Source organism: Lethenteron reissneri, chromosome 56 (genome assembly GCF_015708825.2).
Source record: "Lethenteron reissneri isolate LAM-NWPU_2019-01 chromosome 56, ASM1570882v1, whole genome shotgun sequence".
NCBI lineage: Eukaryota > Metazoa > Chordata > Hyperoartia > Petromyzontiformes > Petromyzontidae > Lethenteron > Lethenteron reissneri.
In genome coordinates, this window is record NC_083834.1 from 3,521,602 (window position 1) to 3,545,398 (window position 23,797).

The 23,797-nt window shown below is 57.5% G+C and overlaps 1 protein-coding gene across 1 annotated transcript in view; it reads left to right on the plus strand.

Moving 5' to 3' along the window:
• LOC133357020 (low density lipoprotein receptor adapter protein 1-B-like) overlaps positions 1 to 23,797 on the plus strand; it is a 59,433-nt gene that overhangs the window by 9,811 nt on the left and 25,825 nt on the right. The window contains exons 2-6 of the mRNA XM_061574761.1: positions 6,588 to 6,730; positions 11,291 to 11,403; positions 18,038 to 18,152; positions 18,995 to 19,067; positions 21,677 to 21,762. Of these exons, the coding sequence (XP_061430745.1) occupies positions 6,588 to 6,730; positions 11,291 to 11,403; positions 18,038 to 18,152; positions 18,995 to 19,067; positions 21,677 to 21,762 (530 nt within the window). The remainder of the gene's footprint in view (positions 1 to 6,587; positions 6,731 to 11,290; positions 11,404 to 18,037; positions 18,153 to 18,994; positions 19,068 to 21,676; positions 21,763 to 23,797) is intronic.

Here is a 23,797-nt window from a genome sequence, read left to right on the forward strand (position 1 = left end):
AGCAACGTCATCATCGTCATCATCATCAGCAACGTCATCGTCATCATCGTCATCATCGTCATCATCATCAGCAACATCGTCATCGTCATCATCAGCAACATCATCGTCGTCATCATCAGCAACATCGGCAGCAGAGTCGGGGGCTTGTCGCTTGAACCACAATGCTGGTGAGCTGGCAGATGTTTATCGGCAAGGAGCGATTTCAACATTCGCTGTCATTTTAGCGAATTATTTTGTCCTTTGAAAAAACGTGACACATTTCTTCTAGATTTGAAGCTTTCGTGACTGCAAGGATTCATATTCTTAGGTTTTTTCGGTAAAGTCACGTAGGTAATTTTAATGTTTTACCTACGTGACTTTACCGAAAAAACCTAAGAATACGTGACACATTTGTTACTGATATGCCGTGTCGGGTGGTGGAGGGTTCCGACACATTTATAAATAACGCAATCAGACCCAAAAACCTTTATTATGAATTCACTGTCATCATCATCATCAGTAGCAGCAGCGTCGGGGACTTATTATTTAGAGTGGTGCCGGTGAACTGCCAGGTCTTTATAGACGGGAGCGGGGTTCAATGTTCGGTGTCTCATCGTCATCAGCAGCAGCATCATCATCATCAGCAGCAGCAGTAGCAGCAGTCGGGATCTTGTCGATTGAGCCACAATGCCGGTGAGCTGGCAACGTATTCTTAGGTTTTTTCGGTAAAGTCACGTAGGTAAAACATTAAAATTAATAAAAGTAAAATAAAATAAAAATCACGACGTTTCGGAGACAACACAAGCTTCCGTCTTCAGGTGGAACCGTCACAGCCACGACAGCTGTACCAAGTAAATGAGAGATTGCAAGAGCTACCATCCGTATATCTAATGGTTGGATAGGGGAAGGGCCAAGTACGGCACACTTGATGAGGGCTGGGTTCAACGTTCGGTGTCTCATCATCATCATCAGCAGCAGTAGCAGTCGGGATCTTGTCGATTGAGCCACAATGCCGGTGAGCTGGCAACGTGTTTTATTGACAAGGGCTGGGTTCAACGTTCGGTGTCTCATCATCAGCAGCAGCAGCAGTCGGGATCTTGTCGATTGAGCCACAATGCTGGTGAGCTGGCACGTGTTTATTGACAAGGGCTGGGTTCAACGTTCGGTGTCTCATCATCATCAGCAGCAGCAGCAGCAGTCGGGATCTTGTCGATTGAGCCACAATGCCTGGTGAGCTGGCAACGTGTTTTATTGACAAGGGCTGGGTTCAACGTTCGGTGTCTCATCATCAGCAGCAGCAGCAGTCGGGATCTTGTCGATTGAGCCACAATGCTGGTGAGCTGGCACGTGTTTATTGACAAGGGCTGGGTTCAACGTTCGGTGTCTCATCATCAGCAGCAGCAGCAGTCGGGATCTTGTCGATTGAGCCAAATTGCTGTTGAGCTGGCACGTGTTTATTGACAAGGGCTGGGTTCAACGTTCGGTGTCTCATCATCATCATCAGCAGCAGCAGCAGTCGGGATCTTGTCGATTGAGCCACAATGCCGGTGAGCTGGCAACGTGTTTATTGACGAGGTCACCTCCCGCGCTTTACGCTACGCGGGTTCTAGTTTGACGCAAAATGTGACAGCGATGCGAAACTCAACAATGAATGCGCTGGGCCGCATAGAATGTAAACAAGACGATGAGACGCGGAATGCCCTCTGTCGTAACGGTTGTGTAAGAAGTCATTTTATGGGGTTTTTTTTTGTTTTACGCGGAGACACGCATTGTATTGTACGCGAAGGAGATGGATTATCTGGTACTGGTAGGAACCTCCTGGTTACACCAGCCCACAGGGGATTATTGTGTCTGTCTGTCCGTCCGTCGTGCATCCAGAGGGGCTGGGTGGGGAGGGGCTGGGTGGGAAGGGGGAGGGTGGGGAGGGTGGGGAGGGGCTGGGTGGGGAGGGTGGGGCTGGGTAGGGAGGGGCTGGGTGGGGAAGGTGGGGCTAGGTGGGGAGGGTGAGGCTGGGTGGGGGGGTGGGAGGGGTGGGGCTGGGTGGGAGGGGCTGGTCACCCCGTGGTGCCCTTATAAAACTCAACGTTTAACCTACTCACGCCGGCTTGTGCCCACCCTCACAGTCGGGCATATTTGCGGAATACACCACGCCGCCGTTGACCCTGCAGGCCATTGACCGAGCAACCCAACGTTCCTACCAGCTCCCTCCGCAGGAATGTGTTAATTATTCTGTCATTCTCCACAGCAGAGCTGCGTGTGAGCCTTTTGTGTCGCGTCTGTGACATCACTTCCTGTGATGTCCATCACTTCCTGTGACGTCAAAACTTTCGGATAGCGGAATTTTTCTATTTTGTTATTTGCACCGTTCAAAATGCGAATTGCATCTCGGGTTTCGGTTGAATGATTCCGTTAAATCAGGAGTCTAGGTGGTGTCTGTGACATCACTTTTCGTGACATCAAATTTTCGGATCGTGGAATGTTATTAGTTATTTCTAATTAGCAATATCTGAAAATTGAATATTGGGTCTCGTGCTCGGTTTATGATTCCGTAAAAACCGGGAAGGCTAGCTGGCGTCTGTGACCTCTAACTTTTGAATCGCGGAATTTTTTTATTTGCATCTTTCAAACGATGAATTGTGCCGCCTGGTTCGGTTGAACGATTCCGTAAAAACCGGGAGTCTTGGCGGCGTCTGTGACGTCGCTTCCTGTGACACCCGTCACGTCCTGTGACCATCATACTTTCGGATCGCTGAAATGTTATTGCTTATTTTTAATTCGCGATAGATTAAACAAAAAAATTGGGTCTCGAGTTCGATGGTGTCTGTGACATCACTTCCTGTGACATCGAACTATCGGATCACGGATTATTATTTATTTGATCTTTTTCTTTACATTCGCGTCGTACGAGAAAAAAAAAATTGCGTTTTCAGCGGCGTCGTCAGCATCGCCTTTAGATGCATTGCTTGCAGTTGCGGTCGTAGTCACGACCTTGGCACTAGCCGCGGTGATGAGGAGGGGGGTGGCAGGAGGGGGCCCTTGTTTTGCTGGGGGGGAGGGGGGGGCGCGATGAAATCGTCGTTCCGTGCCGGTCGCCCGCCTTGGTTCACCTTGCCGCGTCAACGTGCGTTGGGGTCGCTGTGTCGTCATCGTCGTCGCCATCGTCGTCGTCATCTTCGTCGTCGTCAACCTTCACGGCTCGCCAGCCGCAGTGGGGGAAACAAAAAATAAATATAACCCGTAAAAACAAAGTTTTTCACTATAAATCCTTTATATGCGTGGCGGCTAGAGTCCTCTCGTCCTCTGGCTTGAGATGGCTGCCACCTATGGGTCAGATGATTGCCTGCCACCATTAAGCAATTGGTAATTAAATATAATTTTTTTTGTCCTAAAAAGTGTAAAATTTCGGGAAAAAATTTTCACGAACATTATTTGTCACGCACAACGAGTCTGTGGAAAATGTCAGCTCGATTGGATCACGGGAAGTGGGTTAAAAAACGACCGAAAGATTTGCACGGTCGTAAGCGCGCAAGCAAGTGAACTTAATATAAAGGATTTAAAAATATATATCGACGTATATATATTAAAGGGAAATTTGTGATTATGTGTGTCTGTTCGAAATGTTTAGCGTACTTCCCGACATGCAACAAAGTTGAAATTTGGCATGTGGGTAGCTTCCAGACTGTACACAATGCAAAACGTATTAAAAAAGACTTTTGTATTTTTGGGGGGGGAGAGGGGTGGGGTGCAATTATGGATGTAATATTTTGCACGGCAAGTGAGCGGTGACGTCACATACGTGACGTCACAGATGTGATGTCACCCGTCACGCACCCCCCCCCCCCACCCTCCGCGTGGGCCGTGTATTAATCCAAGAACAGGTCCCTGCGGGGTGGGCTGGTAGGAACGAATAAGCAAAGAATATAAACATAATGTATTATTACACTTGTTTAGCCAGGAAAGCCCCGCTGAGTCTACAGGTTTTTGTAGGGTCCTGCCAAGTGTTTGCAGTAGGGGGCGATGTTGCTACACCTCATCGGACAATACGAAGGGAGAGTTTGAGGCCTAGCTCTAGGCTTTAGGCCTAGCTGTAGGCTTTAGGCCGCTGTGAGTTAATTTTTAATTTAAATGTTTTAATTAAAAACTATCTCAGGGAATGAGTTAGTTTTTAATTAAAACATTTAAATAAAAAATTATCTCAGGGAATTATAAGGGAATGTTACACTTGTTTAGCCAGGAAAGCCTCACTGATTCTAAAGGTTTTTGTAGGGTCCTGCCAAGTGTTTTCAGTAGGGGGCGATGTTGCTACACCTAATCGGACATCGGACGGACGGACGGACGATATCATCTATTGTAGGCTGGTTCACTTCGTTCCTACCAGTATAAGAATCCAAGTCCCGGGCGAAGCCGGGTAGTGAAGCTAGTTAAATATAAAGAAATCTGCGAGGCCTCGGTTGCTTTGAGATCGTTATCCATGCTTCAATGGAAGTGAAAATTGGGGTTTCGTTGGTTTTGGCATCTGAAGTCGAGGCTCGTGTCTCGAGTTGAGAGCGGGTCTCTGGGTCGGCCCTGCTCCACCCATACCAGGTGACGATTACCCGATCTGGTTCCGGGCCTCCCCTAGGTCGACTCCGCCTCAAGCGATTACCTGCTCCGATTCGTACAAACTGGGCCTCTGATGCCGACCGACCGCCCGCCGGCCCGCCACAGGGGCGGCCTTCACAGCTGCTACTCGACAACAGCACTTGCCCCCCAAACAGTCTGTTCCAGGCTACACGGGGGATCTTTGTCTGTGCGTGCGTGTGGTTACAGCCGGAATTGTAACTTTGCTGCGGCTACCGCGCGCGGCCGAGTGTTTGTTTCCAAGATAAAGCGCCCGTGGTCGGCTTGAGGTTTTCTGAGCGCGGTTTGTTTGTCAACTGTAGACGTTGGGGTCCGGGGGGGGGTGGCGGCTGCTGCTGCTGCTGCTGTGTGTGGATACAGTTACAATGACGATGACGACAACGACGACAATGACGACGACGACAATAATGACGACAACATCCACGACGACAATAACGACGACGACGACGATGACGACCAGTGCGCCGGGCGACAAACGCAGTCGGCGTGTGGGCCCCGCAGCACGGTGCATCGGGCTGTCATGGCGGTCGCGCTACGACCCGGGCCCATCCCGACCCCTCCTCATCGGTCCCTCCTCGTTTGGCCGCATCATCGAAACCGTCCCAGCGCTGTGCAGCGACCCACCTCTCCGCTTCAAGTCCTTTATCACGCCCGTGTGCAACTTGGCGATCGCTGCAAGGCGCCTCCGGTAAACTCCAATAAGATGAGCCGACCCATGGCACCTGGGTCTGTCCCGGGCAGAGGTCGCAAACGGGTTTAGATTCCTTACCCGTACCCGGCCGGGTATCGGGTAGGGTGCGGGTACGAGTACCCGATTGCGACCTCCTGGGATGAAGCCATGTTGCAGACGCGGGTGGGTTGATTCTAGGAACTTGAACTGTGAGAAGAGACAAGACGTTGGGAAATGAGTGACAAACGGTTACTCACCAGTGACTCACGGCCTACCCGTACCCGGCCGGGTATCGGGTAGGGTACGGGTATCTGGTACCCGGTTGCGACCTCTGGTCCCGTGACGCTCCATGCCAGTGGGCGTTCGACAGCTTCACGCGGCCCTCAGCGCCGGGGTGACGTCGCGAATGGCGGTTGTTGTTGTTGTTTGTTGGATGTAATTAATAATCCCCACCACCTCCGATTCTCTCTCGGCAAGCTCGGTAACGGCGCAGCCTCCGGCGTATTTGGCTACCGGCGAGGCAACCCCGGGGGCGGCACGGCCAGCGATGCCGCCCTCGGTGAGAGCCGCCGCTCGCCGGATGGTGGCGGCGCTCCTCCTGAGATTTCACCGACTCGTCAAACGCGGGAAATGCTGCCCAAAGTGTCGTTTTTGTTTAAAGCGATGGTTGGGGGATGGAGGTGGCGGTGGTGGGGCCGGGTGGGTGGTGGGTGGGTGGGGTGTGTGTTTAGGAAACCACTGAAACTAAACCACGTTTTCTTGGTTCTTTCGGTAAAGTCGCGTAGAAGGGAAATAATAAAATAATAAAAATAAAACATAATAAAATACAATTCTCACGACGTTTCGGCCACAACGCAAGCAGCCGTCCTCAGGTGAAGAACAGGTCTGTCGGAAAGACGCTGTCTGAATGAAGCTGTCTTTCCGACAGACCTGTTTTATTTTTATTATTTTGTTATTTCCCTTCTACGTGACTTTACCGAAAGAACCAAGATGAAGGGGATTTTTTGTCTTTGTGAGAATTGAGGGTGGAGCGGTGGTGCAGCGGTTAGCGCCACGCTGCGCTAAAGACCCGGCGACCCGAGTTCGATTCCCGCTCACGGCCACCAAACACCGGCGACGATTATCCCAACCGGTCCTGGGCCTCCCCTAAGGTCGACTCGGCCTCAAACGAGTACCCGGTGCGGTGCGCGAACATCGCCGCCGGGGAGACAAAGGCGGCCGGGCGTGGTGCCGCCCTTCATAGCTCGCAGCTCTTGCCCCGACGGTGTGTGACAGGCTACGCGGGGCTTCTTTGTCTTTGCTTTGCGCGCTGCGCTAGAGCTGCCCGAGAACTGGACGGACACGAAGGAGACGCTGCTGGAGGGGATGTCCTTCCACCTCAAGGAGCTGGGCTCCACCCTCGTGGACGCGCCCAAGGGGGAAGAGCTCACGGCACTCGCCGTCAAACGCATCGTGGCCATGGTGGGTGGGAGGGTGGGTGGGTGGGTGGGTGGGTGAGTGAGCGAGCATGGTGAGCGGGTGGGTGGGTGGGTGGGAGGGTGGGTGGGAGGGTGGGTGGGTGGGTGGGTGGGTGAGTGAGCGAGCATGGTGAGCGGGTGGGCGGGTGGGTGGGTGGGTGGGTGAGCGTGTGGGTGGGTGGGTGGGCGGGTGGGTGAGCGTGTGGGCGGGCGGGTGGGTGAGCGTGTGGGCGGGCGGGTGGGTGAGCGTGTGGGCGGGCGGGTGGGTGAGCGTGTGGGCGGGTGGGTGGGTGAGCGTGTGGGCGGGCGGGTGGGTGGGTGGGTGAGTGAGCGGGCGTGGTGAGCGTGTGGGTGGGTGGGTGTGTGGGTGGGTGGGAGGGTGGGTGGGTGAGCGTGTGGGTGGGTGGGTGTGTGGGTGGGCATGGTGAGCGTGTGGGTGAGGTGAGCGTGTGTGAGTGTGTGGGTGGGCATGGTGAGCGTGTGGGTGGGTGAGCGTGTGGGAGGGTGGGTGAGTGAGTGAGCGGGCATGGTGAGCGTGTGGGTGGGTGTGTGGGTGGGCATGGTGAGCGTGTGGGTGCGCGCGTGGGTGAGCGTGTGGGTGAGTGAGCGGGCGTGGTGAGCGTGTGGGCGGGTGGGTGAGCGGGCATGTGGGGAGGGTGGGTGAGTGTGTGGGCGGGCATGGTGAGTGAGTGGGCATGGTGAGCGTGTGGGTGGGTGAGCGGGCATGGTGAGCGAGCATGGCGAGCGTGTGGGCGGGTGAGTGAGTGAGTGAGTGAGCGGGCATGGTGAGCGTGTGGGTGAGTGAGCGGGCATGGTGGGTGGGTGAGCGTGTGGGCGGGTGAGTGAGTGAGGGGTCATGGTGGGTGGGTGAGTGTGTGGGTGGGTGGGTGAGTGAGCGGGCGTGGTGAGCGTGTGGGAGGGTGAGTGAGTGAGTGGGCATGGTGAGCGTGTGGGTGGGTGAGTGAGTGAGTGGGCATGGTGAGCGTGTGGGCGGGTGAGTGAGTGAGGGGTCATGGTGGGTGGGTGAGTGAGCGGGTGTGGTGGGTGGGTGAGCGTGTGGGCGGGTGAGTGAGTGAGGGGTCATGGTGGGTGGGTGAGTGTGTGGGTGGGTGGGTGAGTGAGCGGGCGTGGTGAGCGTGTGGGTGGGTGAGCGTGTGGGCGGGTGAGTGAGTGAGGGGTCATGGTGGGTGGGTGAGTGTGTGGGTGGGTGGGTGGGTGAGTGAGCGGGCGTGGTGAGCGTGTGGGCGGGTGAGTGAGTGAGGGGTCATGGTGGGTGGGTGGGTGGGTGGGTGAGCGTGTGGGAGGGTGAATGAGATGAGAGGGGAGAGGTCGGGGAGTGCACGGAGAAGAGTGGAGTTAGTTGAGAGGGCGTGGCGCTGGTGGCGGTGTTAGCGGAGTGGCGCTGGTGGCGGTGTTAGCGGAGTGGCGCTGGTGGCGGTGTTAGCGGAGTGGCGCTGGTGGCGGTGTTAGCGGAGTGGCGCTGGTGGCGGTGTTAGCGGAGTGGCGCTGGTGGCGGTGTTAGCGGAGTGGCGCTAGTGGCGGTGCTAGCGGAGTGGCGCTAGTGGCGGTGTTAGCGGAGTGGCGCTGGTGGCGGTGTTAGCGGAGTGGCGCTGGTGGCGGTGTTAGCGGAGTGGCGCTGGTGGCGGTGTTAGCGGAGTGGCGCTAGTGGCGTTGCTAGCGGAGTGGCGCTAGTGGCGTTGCTAGCGGAGTGGCGCTGGTGGCGGTGTTAGCGGAGTGGCGCTGGTGGCGGTGTTAGCGGAGTGGCGCTAGTGGCGTTGCTAGCGGAGTGGCGCTAGTGGCGGTGTTAGCGGAGTGGCGCTAGTGGCGGTGCTAGCGGAGTGGCGCTAGTGGCGTTGCTAGCGGAGTGGCGCTAGTGGCGTTGCTAGCGGAGTGGCGCTAGTGGCGGTGTTAGCGGAGTGGCGCTAGTGGCGTTGCTAGCGGAGTGGCGCTAGTGGCGGTGTTAGCGGAGTGGCGCTAGTGGCGTTGCTAGCGGAGTGGCGCTAGTGGCGGTGTTAGCGGAGTGGCGCTAGTGGCGTTGCTAGCGGAGTGGCGCTGTTGGCGTTGCTAGCGGAGTGGCGCTGGTGGCGGTGTTAGCGGAGTGGCGCTGGTGGCGGTGTTAGCGGAGTGGCGCTGGTGGCGGTGTTAGCGGAGTGGCGCTGGTGGCGGTGTTAGCGGAGTGGCGCTGGTGGCGTTGCTAGCGGAGTGGCGCTAGTGGCGGTGCTAGCGGAGTGGCGCTAGTGGCGTTGCTAGCGGAGTGGCGCTAGTGGCGTTGCTAGCGGAGTGGCGCTAGTGGCGGTGTTAGCGGAGTGGCGCTAGTGGCGGTGTTAGCGGAGTGGCGCTAGTGGCGTTGCTAGCGGAGTGGCGCTAGTGGCGGTGTTAGCGGAGTGGCGCTAGTGGCGTTGCTAGCGGAGTGGCGCTAGTGGCGGTGTTAGCGGAGTGGCGCTAGTGACGTTGCTAGCGGAGTGGCGCTGTTGGCGTTGCTAGCGGAGTGGCGCTGGTGGCGGTGTTAGCGGAGTGGCGCTGGTGGCGGTGCTAGCGGAGTGGCGCTAGTGGCGTTGCTAGCGGAGTGGCGCTGGTGGCGGTGTTAGCGGAGTGGCGCTAGTGGCGTTGCTAGCGGAGTGGCGCTAGTGGCGGTGTTAGCGGAGTGGCGCTGGTGGCGTTGCTAGCGGAGTGGCGCTAGTGGCGTTGCTAGCGGAGTGGCGCTGGTGGCGGTGTTAGCGGAGTGGCGCTGGTGGCGGTGCTAGCGGAGTGGCGCTAGTGGCGTTGCTAGCGGAGTGGCGCTGGTGGCGGTGTTAGCGGAGTGGCGCTAGTGGCGTTGCTAGCGGAGTGGCGCTAGTGGCGTTGCTAGCGGAGTGGCGCTAGTGGCGTTGCTAGCGGAGTGGCGCTGGTGGCGGCGTGGCGCTAGTGGCGTTGCTAGCGGAGTGGCGCTAGTGGCGGTGCTAGCGGAGTGGCGCTAGTGGCGTTGCTAGCGGAGTGGCGCTAGTGGCGTTGCTAGCGGAGTGGCGCTAGTGGCGGTGTAGCGGAGTGGCGCTAGTGGCGTTGCTAGCGGAGTGGCGCTAGTGGCGTTGCTAGCGGAGTGGCGCTAGTTGGCGGTGTTAGCGGAGTGGCGCTAGTGGCGTTGCTAGCGGAGTGGCGCTAGTGGCGTGTTAGCGGAGTGGCGCTAGTGCGTTGCTAGCGGAGTGGCGCTAGTGGCGTTGCTAGCGGAGTGGCGCTAGTGGCGTTGCTAGCGGAGTGGCGCTAGTGGCGTTGCTAGCGGAGTGGCGCTAGTGGCGTTGCTAGCGGAGTGGCGCTAGTGGCGGTGTTAGCGGAGTGGCGCTAGTGGCGTTGCTAGCGGAGTGGCGCTAGTGGCGTTGCTAGCGGAGTGGCGCTAGTGGCGTTGCTAGCGGAGTGGCGCTAGTGGCGTTGCTAGCGGAGTGGCGCTAGTGGCGTTGCTAGCGGAGTGGCGCTAGTGGCGTTGCTAGCGGAGTGGCGCTAGTGGCGTTGCTAGCGGAGTGGCGCTAGTGGCGTTGCTAGCGGAGTGGCGCTAGTGGCGTTGCTAGCGGAGTGGCGCTAGTGGCGTTGCTAGCGGAGTGGCGCTAGTGGCGGTGCTTAGCGGAGTGGCGCTAGTGGCGTTGCTAGCGGAGTGGCGCTAGTGGCGTTGCTAGCGGAGTGGCGCTAGTGGCGTTTGCTAGCGGAGTGGCGCTAGTGGCGTTGCTAGCGGAGTGGCGCTAGTGGCGTTGCTAGCGGAGTGGCGCTAGTGGCGTTGCTAGCGGAGTGGCGCTAGTGGCGTTGCTAGCGGAGTGGCGCTAGTGGCGTTGCTTAGCGGAAAAGTGTGCGCTAGTGGCGTTGCTAGCGGAGTGGCGCTAGTGGCGTTGCTAGCGGAGTGGCGCTAGTGGCGGTGTTAGCGGAGTGGCGCTAGTGGCGTTGCTAGCGGAGTGGCGCTAGTGGCGTTGCTAGCGGAGTGGCGCTAGTGGCGGTGTTAGCGAGTGGCGCTAGTGGCGTTGCTAGCGGAGTGGCGCTAGTGGCGTTGCTAGCGGAGTGGCGCTAGTGGCGGTGTTAGCGGAGTGGCGCTAGTGGCGTTGCTAGCGGAGTGGCGCTAGTGGCGTTGCTAGCGGAGTGGCGCTAGTGGCGGTGTTAGCGGAGTGGCGCTAGTGGCGTTGCTAGCGGAGTGGCGCTAGTGGCGTTGCTAGCGGAGTGGCGCTAGTGGCGGTGTAGCGGAGTGGCGCTAGTGGCGTTGCTAGCGGAGTGGCGCTAGTGGCGTTGCTAGCGGAGTGGCGCTAGTGGCGGTGTTAGCGGAGTGGCGCTAGTGGCGTTGCTAGCGGAGTGGCGCTAGTGGCGGTGTTAGCGGAGTGGCGCTAGTGGCGTTGCTAGCGGAGTGGCGCTAGTGGCGTTGCTAGCGGAGTGGCGCTAGTGGCGGTGTTAGCGGAGTGGCGCTGGTGGCGGCGTGGCGCTGGTGGTGGTGCTATCGGCGTGGCGCTGGTGGTGGTGGTGGTGTTAGTGGAGTGGTGCTGGTGGTGCTAGTGGAGTGGTGGTGGTGGTGGTGCTAGTGGAGTGGTGGCGCTGGTGTTGTTGTTGTTGTGTGCAGGCGAAGGCGAGTGGCAGGAAGCTGCGCAAGGTGACGGTGACCGTGTCGCCCAAAGGCCTCGTGCTGCACGACGCGTGCAGCGCCGAGCTGCTGGACAACATATCCATCTACCGGTGAGACTACACGTGTGTGTGTGTGTGTGTACACGTGTGTGTGTACACGTGTGTGTGTGTGTGTGTGTACACGTGTGTGTGTACACGTGTGTGTGTGTGTGTACACGTGTGTGTGTGTGTGTACACGTGTGTGTGTACACGTGTGTGTGTGTGGTCTGGAGTGATTGGAAGGCATGGGCCAGATCAGCTCAATAACAACGGCAGGAGGCTGCTAGAATTTTGTGCAGCCCATGGGCTTGTAATTACCAACACGCTGTTCAGGCATCGGCGCATCCACACAACATCATGGATGCATGCCGGGTCCAAGCAAGAACATCTGCTTGACTACATAGTGACGGACCAGCGGATGCGAGCCCATGTCCTTGACACCAGGACCTACCGTGGAGCTCATCTGCCCTCTGACCATCGACTAGTCATCTGTAAGATGCGCCTGCCATTCTTCCATTCCGGTGGTGAGTGTACACCCAGGACCCCATTCCAACCAAAAGTGGCCTGGTCTCAGTTAGCTGATGAAAGTTGCAAGCGAGAATTTCATCATCGCTTGCAGCTGGGATTGGCATCGTCCCCCACTCCTCCTGATATCGAGGGTAAATGGGCGAGGTTTAGGACTGTGACTCATGCAGCTGCAATGGCTGCTTTTGGTACGTGGTCCAGACCTCCCCAGAAACCCTGGCTGACAGAGGAGGTGTTCAGGTTAGTTGAGAAAAAGCGACAGGCCCACTCTCATCGGCTACAGCATCCCACGTCAGAGAATGAGGAGGTTTACCGCAGCCTTCGCTCGGAGGTTCGGAGAGCCGTAAGGCGCTGTAAGGATGGGTGGTGGTCGCGGGTTGCTGAGGAGATAGTCTGCCTCAGTGGCCCGCGATCACAAAACACTATTTAACTCCATCAAAAAAATAACCTGCAGCGCCACACCTATTACCATCATTAGGGGAAAAAACGGTAATCCAATCTCCGACCCCCAGGAACAGGTTTGCAGATTTGCTGAGCATTTCTGTGAGGTCCTGGGGGAGGGGAAATCGCTCAGCCAGGAAAACATCATGGCACAAAGTGGGGATAACCCTGCTGAGGCTGCGGTGCCTCAAATATTGGAAGAGGTCACCCCCTGTGAGTGACTGGCTGAGGTGCCATCTGTTGAGGAAGTACTGAAGGCGATCCGGAGTCTGAGACCAGGAAAGGCACCGGGCAGAGATGATCTCCCAAGCGAAATGCTGAGGGAGGGTGGCGTTTGTGCACAGACTGCCCTACATGACATGATAACAACAGTCTGGACCACTGGATGGGTTCCGCAGGATTGGAAGGATGCCCTGGTGGTCCCCCTCTTTAAGAAGGGGGACCGCACAGACTGTAACAACTGTAGTGACATAAGAAGGGAGGGGCTGCTGGGGGCTCTGGGACCCTGGGTGTGTCAGATGCTTAAGCCTCTTGGCGTCAGGCGTTGAGTTCCCAGGCGCTTAATCCCCTTGGCGCCGCCAAAGGGGGGGGCTGTGTGTGCTGTGTGGGATATCTGGGGGCGCACATGGCCCCACCCCTCGTTGGGGACTGGGCATAAAAGCGGAGCTCCCTGGACGATCAGGGCCAGTTGTAGCTCAAGACCCAAGACCAGCCATCTCAGGACCCTGGGATGCTGTGAGAGCCAGTGGTGGGACTCTGGAACTCCCGACTCTACGACCTTGTGAGGGCGAGTTCCAGAGCGTAGCCAGAGTAGTGTATCTAGGCCGTGTACCTAGGCTGTGTACCTAGGCTGTAACAGTATCAGGACTGTTGTAGAGTTGGAGTGTTGGATCGTAATAAAGAAGTTACCTCTACAAGTGTCTCCGAAACCCGTTACATTTGGCATCAGAAGTGGCTATGGAGACAAGAAGTAAGCCACGTACCTTCAGTACTGACGGCGATGTCGAGTAACAAGCAGCGATGGGGCGGCCAACGCCGGCCGACAGCGACGCTGCACCGCCGACTGAACAGCTGTCTGCTCCGCCGACCGTCCCCTCTCCAGCGTCGGGAGCAGCGATGGAGGAGGCACTGCTTCGCCTCACTGAGCTGCTCCACGCCACCGTCTCCATCCTGGACGACATGCGTCGCTCACAGGCGGAGGCAGGAGGGAGAGAGGCGGCACAGCGGCCGCGCCATTCCGTCGGCTCCAACACAAAGATGGCAGCCGTTCCCGGCACAAATACATCCGGGTGTGTCGTCACTTCTGCCGGGGGAGCAATGACCGCTGGGAGCAACGTCACTTCTGGGCTCAGCGCCGTCCAACCTAGCAATGCCGCGTCATCAGCGCTGCGTCCCTCACCGCCAGGTGACAGCTGTTTGCAACCTAGCAACGCCGCGTCATCAGCGCTGCGACCTTCACTGCCAGACGACAGCTGGCTTCAACCTAGCATAGCGCGTCATCAGCGCTGCGACCGGATAGTGAGGGCGCCATTCTTACTGTAACCGGCGCCAGGGCCGGCACATCGACCGACACGCTGGTCGCCGCCTTTGCTGCTCTGGCCAAAGGTTGGAGGTCGGGAGACCAGGCCCCTGACATTTCGTACATTTACGCGCTCCGGATTAATGATTTTTTTGTTGACATTTTCTTCGTTGTCGTCGGGGAGTCGTGATTGTTGTTGGGTAAACTGTGTGCAGCTTCGCTCGTGAGTGTTGTCAATGTGTGTGCGAAACTTTGCTTGTGATTGTTAACAATGTATGGTTTGTATTGAGCTTTGTTCGTGATTGTTAATGTATAGCTTGTGCTGTCATTGTTAACGATGTATATACTGTATGGGGCATTTATCTTGAGATGGTGACATGCTGCCAAGGATTTGGAATTGTCATGCTGGTTCTCAAATATCTTGGGGTGCAGATCCTGACCAGGATGGCCCAGCGTGTGTTGCGTGTCTAACACGAGAGTTGTGGTCCCGTCATGCTACAGCTGACGGCTTGACCTGACAGCCCGGAGATTGAAACACTCCGTGGCATGTCTAGCCTAGTGGGCTGTGCGCTCACAGGGCTCGGAGAGTGTGGTCCCGTCATGGAATAGCTGACGGCTTGACCTGACGGCCCGGAGGTTGGGACCCTCCGTGGTGCGTCTGGAGCAGTAGGCTCGCCCTGACGGCCCGGAGATTGAAACACTCCGAGGCGCGTTGAAACAGTGGGCTGGAGATTCGTGGTGTTCAGGTGTAGTTGTCCCGTTACGTTGGGACTGTATCCCTCAGTTGTTAGGGTGCATGTTGTGCAGGGAGTGAACGATGGGTCGTCTCAGCTCGGTCGGTACAACTATATGCTGCGATGCGAGTCTTGGAGAGAGACTAGGTCGTCTCAGCTCGGTCGGTACAGCTATATGCTGCGATGCGAGTCTTGGAGAGAGACTGGGTCTCAGCTCGGTCGGTACAGCTATATGCTGCGATGCGAGTCTTGGAGAGAGATTGGGTCTCAGCTCGGTCGGTACAGCTATATGCTGCGATGCGAGTCTTGGAGAGAGATTGGGTCTCAGCTCGGTCGGTACAGCTATATGCTGCGATGCGAGTCTTGGAGAGAGACTGGGTTGAAGTTCCCCCGATATGGCCGACACGTGCTACTGGTTGTGACGCCGCATCGGAAAGGCGGTGGGGTGGTAACACGGAAATTCCCCCCCGATATGGCCGACGTGCGGGGTTTTAAGATGGAGACGCCACGTTGGAAAGGCGGGGGGTGCTAATGGTTGACATGGAATGTCGGTGGTGGTTCTCATTGAGGGCTGCTGGGACGCAAGCACGGGATGCCTTGGAGATGTGGTTCGCGCGTGCCGTCACCATTTATGGACAGGAGCAGGCAGATTTATTTTGTTTGTGTCATGTAAATTGTATATATATATTTTAAAATGTAGATACTGGAGCAGCCCTGAAGTGCGACTTCTTTGCCCAGTACATGGGTCGGCCCTGAAGTACGACTTCTCGACCCGGGACGTAGACAGACGTCCGGATAAGTGCGTGTAGAGGGGTGCTCGACATGTTAGTCTTCGCCTTCTCTCCACCTGACAGATGGGAGGGTGGCAGGGTGGTGTGGATCCCTGCCATCCATGCGGTGGTTGTGCGATTTCGGTTCGATTACCGGTGTTGGTTGTGCATCCAATGCGTCGGAATCTGTATATTTGTTGTTGTTAATTCCCCGGTTTCTATGCGGATCCCGAGGAGGGCTAGGTGTGCCGCGGGTCGTTTGTTCACGTGTCATTGCTTCACCTTTTTGTTGATTGATGCTTGTATATAGTGTAGAGTTGTACAGGTTGGTTATGGTTTTTATGGTTGCTTTCTTGTTCTCTTTTCTTTTCCTGTTGAGACTCACGTATTTTTTTTTTCTCTCTCTCCCTTTCGTTAATTTAAACTTTCTAATTATTGACAGCCGGGACGGCTGGAGGCTACGTAGAGGGGGGTAATGTAGTGACATAAGAAGGGAGGGGCTGCTGGGGGCTCTGGGTCCCTGGGCGTGCCAGGCGCTTAATCCCCTTGGCGCCGCCAAAGGGGGGGGCTGTGTTTGCTCTGTGGGATATCTGTGGGCGCACACGGCCCCACCCCTCGTTGGGGACTGGGCATACAAGCGGAGCTCCCTGGACGGTCAGGGCCAGTCGTAGCTCAAGACCCAAGACCAGCCATCGGAGGACCCTGGGACGCTGTGAGAGCCAGTGGTGGGATTCTGGAACTGACTCTACGACCTTGTGAGGGCGAGTTCCAGAGCATAGCCAAAGTAGTGTATCTAGGCTGTGTACCTAGGCTGTGTACCTAGGCTGTAACAGAGTATCAGGACTGTTGGAGAGTTGGAGTGTTGGATCGTAATAAAGAAGTTACCTATACAAGTGTCTCCGGAACCCGTTACACAACTACAGGGGCATCTCACTTCTCAGTGTGCCGGAAAAGGTCCTGGCAAGGATTATTCAACATCGCCTTGCTAGACACGCTGAAGAGTGGCTTGCGGAGCCCCAATGCGGTTTCAGGAAAGGGCGGTCCTGCACAGATGACATATTTTCTGTCCATCTGCTACAGCAGAGGTGTAGGGAATTCCAACAAGCCCTACACTTCTGCTTTATTGACCTGGTCAAGGCCTATGAAACCATCAGTAGGCCTGGGCTCTGGGCTGTTCTTCGTGTTTTCGGATTCCCTGACCCTCTGCTCATGATCATTAAGGACCTTCATGATGGTGAGCGGGCCCGGGTAAAACTACGTGGCCGGGAGTGGGAGCCTTTCCCTGTACACCTTGGGGTGCGACAGGGATGTCCTCTGGCTCCCACATTATTTAACATCTATTTTGACCGCGTAGTTCGTGAAGCCTTCAATAGCTGTACCAGGGGAATTTCCATTTGGTACAGATATAATGGGAGGCTGATCGATGCCCGGGTGCGATCAAGGGATGGCTCCCTATTGGTCAACCACGTTATGTATGCCGATGATTTGGTAATAGCTGCTCATTCAGAAGAGGAGTTGGAGACGCTGCTGCTGAGACTGGAGCGTGCCACTAAGAGGTGGGGCCTTACCATCAGCCCCACCAAAACTAAGCACCTGCCTGGGTATTTTGTACCATCGGACACTCCACCCCCACAACTCCCAATTGGTGATGGGGCAGTTATGGAGAGAGTGGAGAGTTTCCCATACCTGGGCAGTGTGCTTATGACCGGCTCCAGTTTATCAGCAGAGGTCTCACGCCGAATCAGTCGAGCGGCAATATCTTTCTATCGGTTGCGTAACGCTGTGTGGAAGCTACCTGGTCTGTCGCTCCGCACGAAGCTTCAGGTCTTCTCGGCCACGGTCATTCCCTCCCTTCTCTACGCTTGCGAAACGTGGACCCCCCTAGTGGAGCATCTTCGCTGGTTGGAAACATTTAGGCTGGCCTGCCTACGATCCATCCTGGGTTTAACCAGGCTGGATTGTGTGAGGAGCTCACAAGTCCTTGAAAGATCTGGGCAAAGTCCCATCAGTGAGCTCCTCCGGCAGGCAAGGCTGCGTTGGCTGGGTCATGTAGCCCGCATGCCCAGCCACCGCATGCCTAAACAGCTTTTGTTCGGCCGGATCGAGGGGGCTAAACGGGCGCGGCACGGGCTGGAGAAGAGATGGAGTGATGTGGTACAGGAGGACGTGGAGCTGAGTGGACTTGCCGATGACTGGTACCATCGGTGTCAAGATCGGCCTCGGTGGAAGAGGCTCGTGAAGGACGCTACTGGGCAGTTGGAGGCAGTCGCCCTCCAACAACAACGGAGGGCGGAGGAGCGACGCTCACAACAACGAGCGGAGCGCCGGGTGGCTAAAGCACAGCAAGTTGGTACAGTAGGGGGCACAGGTGGTGCATCAGCCAGTCATCTCGGTCATCTCGGTCAGTCGACCCGTGGCACCTGGGTCTGCCCCGTGACCTCCTGCCAGCGGGCGTTCGACACTTCACGTGGCCTCAAGGTGCACTTGGCCTGGAACAAGCGTCGTGGTGACGTCACCGCCACTTAGTGGCGAATGGCGGTTGTTGTTGTTGTTGGTGTGTGTACACTGTGTGTGTGTGTACACTGTGTGTGTATGTGTGTGTGTTTGTTTGTGTGTGTGTCTGTGTGTGTGTAGCATCTCGTACTGCACGGCTGACAAGGTGCATGACAAGGTGTGTGTGTACACGTGTGTGTGTCTGTGTGTCTGTGTGTGTGTAGCATCTCGTACTGCACGGCTGACAAGGTGCATGACAAGGTGTTCGCCTTCATCGCTCAGAGCGGCCTCGACGACAACCTCGAGTGCTTCGCCTTCCTCTGCACCAAGAAGAAAGTGGTGACGCTCGCTCCTCACTACTCGCTCGCTCATCGCTCACTCGCTCGCTCGCTCACTCACTCGCTACTCGCTCACTCACTCGCTACTCGCTCACCTCAATCACTCGCTCGCTCAATCACTCCTCACTCACTCCCCAATCACTTCTCAATCACTCGCTCACTCACTGCTCGCTCGCTCACTTACTCACTCACTCACTCAATCACTCGGACACTCACTCCTCGCTCGCTCGCTCCTCACTCACTCACTCAATCACTCGGACACTCACTCCTCGCTCGCTCGCTCAATCACTCACTCCTCACTAAATCACTCAATCACTACTCACTCACTCCTCAATCACTTCTCACTCACTCGCTACTCACTCACTCAATCACTCGCTCGCTCACTACTCGCTCGCTCAATCACTACTCGCTCACTCCTCACTTACTCCCCACTCACTCAATCACTCGCTCACTCACTGCTCGCTCGCTCACTTACTCACTCCTCACTCAATCACTCAATCACTCCTCACTACTCGCTCCTCACTACTCGCTCCTCACTCACTCCTCACTCAATCACTCACTTACTCACTCCTCACTCAATTACTCACTCACTCCTCACTCGCTCACTCGCTCGACCTAGGGGAGGCACAGGACCGGTTCAGATAACCGTCACCAGTTGTTGATGGCCGCGAGCGGGAATTCGTAGCGCAGCGCGGCGCTAACCTCTACACGACCACTCGCCCGCATCTCCCCCTCCGTGTCTCTCCCCCCCACCCCCCCCGTGTCTCCCCATGTCACCCCCCCGTGTCTCCTCCCCCCGTGTCTCCCCTGTGTTGTCTCCCCTGTGTTGTCTCCCCTGTCCAGGCCCAGGCGGTGACGCTGACGGTGGCCCAGGCGTTCCGCGTGGCGTTTGAGTTCTGGCAAGCGGCTAAGGAAGGTACGGCCATTTGAGACCCCCACCCACCCCCCCCACCCCCCCACCCCCCCCCCCACCACGCCCCCGGGGTCACCAGATGCTCGCCACAGCCGGAATCGAACCCGGACAAACCTGGTTCGTAGCGCGGAAAGCTGCGCACTGCGCCGCAGTCCGCCGCACACACTTGTGCAAAAGACAAAGATCCCCCGTGTAGCCTTAAGAGACTGTCGGGGCAAGTGCTGTTAGCGACGAGCACCTATGAAGGCCGGCACGGCACACGAGCAGGTGGCCAGCACCAAGCCCGGCCGCCTTTGTCTCCCAGTGGCGATGTTTACTCCACACCGCACCAGGTACTCGTTTGAGGCTGAGTCGGCCTAGGGGAGGCCCAGGACCAGTTCAGATGATCGTCACTGTGTGTTGGTGGCCGCAAGCTGGAATCTAACTCTGGTCGCCAGTTTCGTAGTGCCGCGCGCTAACCACTGCGCCACCGCTCCTCTCGCACACACAACAACAACAACAACCGCCATTCGCCACCGAAGTGGCGGTGACGTCACCACGACGCTTGTGCCAGGCTATGTGCACCTTGAGGCCATGTGAAGTGTCGAACGCCCGCTGGCAGGAGGTCACGGGGCAGACCCAGGTGCCACGGGTCGACTGACCGAGATGACCGAGATGACTGGCTGATGCACCACCCGTGCCCCCTACTGTGCCAACTTGCTGTGCTTTAGCCACCCGGCGCTCCGCTCGTTGTTGTGAGCGTTGCTCCTCCGCCCTCCGTTGTTGCTGGAGGGCGAATGCCTCCAACTGCCCAGTAGTGTCCTTCACGAGCCTCCTCCACAGAGGCCGATCTTGATACCGCTGGTACCGGTCATCGGCAAGTCCACTCAGCTCCACATCCTCCTATACCACATCACTCCATCTCTTCTCTAGCCCGTGCCGCGCCCGTTTAGCCCCCTCGATCCGGCCGAACAAAAGTTGTTTAGGCATGCGGTGGCTGGGCATGCGGGCGACATGACCCAGCCAACGCAGCCTTGCCTGCCAGAGGAGCTCACCGATGGGACTTTGTCCAGATTTTTCAAGGATTTGTGAGCTCCTCGCACAATCCAGCCTGGTTTAAACCCAGGATGGATCGTAGGCAGGCCAGCCTAAATGTTTCTCACCGGCGAAGATGCCTCCATTAGGGGGGTCCACGTTTCGCAAGACCTCTTAAGTCAAACCGGAGCCTTTCATGAGCACACTGCCCAGGTATGGGAAACTCTCCACTCTCTCCACAACTGCCCCATCACCGATTGGAGTTGTGGGGGGTGGAGTGTCCGATGGCACAAAATACCCAGGCAGGTGCTTAGTTTTGGTGGGGCTGATGGTAAGGCCCCAACCTCTTAGTGGCACGCTCCAGTTTCAGCAGCAGCGTCTCCAACTCCTCCTCTGAATGAGCAGCAATTACCAATCATCGGCATACATAACGTGGTTGACCAATAGGGAGCCATCCCTTGACTGCACCCGGGCATCGATCAGCCTCCCATTGTATCTGTACCAAATGGAAATTCCTCTGGTACAGCTTTTGAAGGCTTCACGAACTACGTTGTCAAAATAGATGTTAAATAATGTGGGAGCCAGAGGACATCCCTGTCGCACCCCAAGGTGTACAGAGAATGGCTCTGACTCCCAGCCACGTAGTTTTAGCCGGGCCCGCTCACCATCATGAAGGTCCTTGATGATCGTGAGCAGAGTGTCACACAGTTACACACACACAGTTACACACACACACAGTCACACACACACCACAGTCACTCACACAACACAGTCACACACACACAGTCACACACACTCTCACTCACACAGTCAAACACACTGTCACACACACACAGTCACACACACACACACAGTTAGTCACACACACTCACACAGTCACACTCACAGTCACACACACACAGTCACACACACTCTCACTCACACAGTCAAACACACTCTCACTCACACAGTCAAACACACTCACACACACACACTCTCAACACACACACTCACACACACACACTCTCACACACACACACTCTCACACACACACACTCTCACCACTCTCACACACACACACAGTCACACTCACAGTCACACACTCACACAGTCACATGAAACAAAGATCCCCCGTATAGCCTTAACAGACTGTAGGGGCAAGTGCTGTTAGCGAGCACCTATGAAGGCCGGAATGGTACACTGAGGGGGTGGGTGGCCAGCACCACGCCCGACCGCCTTTGTCTCCCCAGTGGCGTTGTTTACACACCGCACCAGGTACTCATTTAAGGCTTGAGTCGACCTAGGGGAGGCCAGGACCGGTTCAAATGATCGTCACTGGTGTTGGCCGTGAGCGGGAATCGAACCCGGGTCGCCAGGTTCATAGCGCAGCGCGCTAACCGCTACACTACCGCTCCCCCATTACACACAGTCGCACACACACAGTCACACACACTCACAGTCACACACTCACACAGTCACACTCACAGTCACACACACACACAGTCACACACCACAGTCACACACACACACTCTCACTCACACACTCTCACACACACTCACACACACCAGTCACACAGTCACGTGTGCCCCTCTTGTTGACTTGTGTCACCGGTGTGCAGCTAAGGAAGGGGGCGCCCCCCCTCAGCAGAGTGGCGGTGGCGCCACGCGGAGCGGCACGGAGGGGGGGCAGCCCCCCTCGGGGACGGTGAGTCAGAGCAGCGCCACTCGCTAACCCACTCGCTCCCTACTCACTCACTCACTCGCTCACCTACTCACTCACCCACTCGCTCACCCACTCGCTCAACTACTCAATCAACTCACTCGCTCACCCACTCACTCACCCGCTCACACCACTCGCTCACCACTCGCTCACCTACTCACTCACCCACTCGCTCACCCACTCGCTCACCCACTCGCCACCTACTCACTCACTCACTCGCTCACCCACTCACTCACCCGCTCACCCACTCGCTCACACCCACTCGCTCACCTCACTCACCCACTCACTCACCCACTCACTCACTCACTCGCCCCCACTTAACTCACTCACTCACTCACTTAACTCACTCACTCACTCACCCGCTCACCCACTCACTCACCCGCTCACTCACCCGCTCACTCACCCGCCCACCCACCCGCTCACTCACTCACTCGCCCACTCACCCACTCACTCATTCACCACCCACTCACTCCCACACCACTCACCCACTCACTCCCGCTCACTCACTCTCTCACTCACTCACCCGCTCACTCACCCGCTCACTCACCCAACTCACTCAGCCACTCACCCACTCACTCACACACTCACTCGTCACTCACCCGCTCACCCGCTCACCCGCTCACCCGCTCACTCACTCACTCACCCACTCGCTCACTCACCACTTACTCACTCACCCACTTACTCATCACTCACCCACTCATCCACTCACCCCCCCCACTCACTCACTCGCTCACCTCACTCACTCACACTCGCCCCCGCCCACTCGCCCGCCCACTCACCCACCCGCTCGCCCGCCACTCGCCGCACCGCTCGCCCACCCAATTGCCCACTCGCCCGCCCGCCGTGTTTCCCCTCGCCCCGCCGTGCGTCTCCCTGCGTCGTCTCTAATCTGCCCCCCCTCCCCCTCTCCCCCCCCCGTGTGTCCAGGGCCCCCCCTGGAGGGGAGCCCCCCAAGGGGCCCCCCCCCTCCCTGCTGCTGGACCTATCCGAGTGCTCCGCTGCGGCCCCCTGGGGCGCCCCCCGCGGGCCCCCCACCCTCCTCCCGAACTTCCCCCGGGCTGCTGCTGCCCACGCGGCGCCGCCCCCCCCTCCACAGGGGTGGGGGCCACGGTGAGCACTTGGGGGGGGGGGGGCAGGCGGGCGGGTGGCAAAGTGTGAGTGGGTGGGGGGGGTCAGTCAGTGGACGGGGGGTGTGGGCAGGGTGTGGGTGGTGGGTGGGCGTGTGGGTGGGGTGGGTGGGCGTGTGGGTGTGGGTGGCGTGGTGGTGGGGTGTGGGTGGGTGGGTGAGGGTGTGGGTGGGCGTGTGGGTGGGCGTGTGGGTGGGGTGGGCGTGTGGGTGGGGTCAGTCAGTGGGCAGGGGTGTGGGTGGGTGTGTGGTGGGTGGGTGGGCGTGTGGGTGGGGTCAGTCAGTGGGCAGGGGTGTGGGTGGGTGGGTGTGTGGGTGGGTGGGCGGTCGGGTGGGTGGGTGGGTGGGTGGGCGTGTGAGGAACGGTGGTGCAGCGATTAGCGCTACGCCGCACTACGAACCCGGAGACCCGAGTTCGATTTCCCGCTCACGGCCAACACCACAGTGACGATTATCCGAACCGGTTCTGGGCCTCCCCTAGGTCGACTCGGCCTTAAACGAGTACCTGGTGTGCGGTGCGGTGTGTAAACATCGCCACTGGGGAGACAAAGGCGGCCGGGCGTGGTGCTGGCCACCCGCCCCCTCGTGTTAATCGATCGCAGCGTGTGTGGGCCGTGTACGCCTTGCAGAGCCAGCGGTGACAATTCCACATTGCTATGGCGGGGGGTTAAGTCTTATCGAAGGGACGATCGCCACTGTTGAATTTGCCCCAAGGTGGTGGTACTTGTTTTATCGACCCTGGAGGGATGATGGGCTGAGTGATTCTATCGCACCTCTGTCTGCCCGTCTCGCCGTAGGACTTTGACGACGACGATGATCTGGACGAAGCTTTCGGGAGGTGAGTTCAGTTCAGTTCATGTATTTGGTATATAACCCTGTGAGCCATACGGCTCT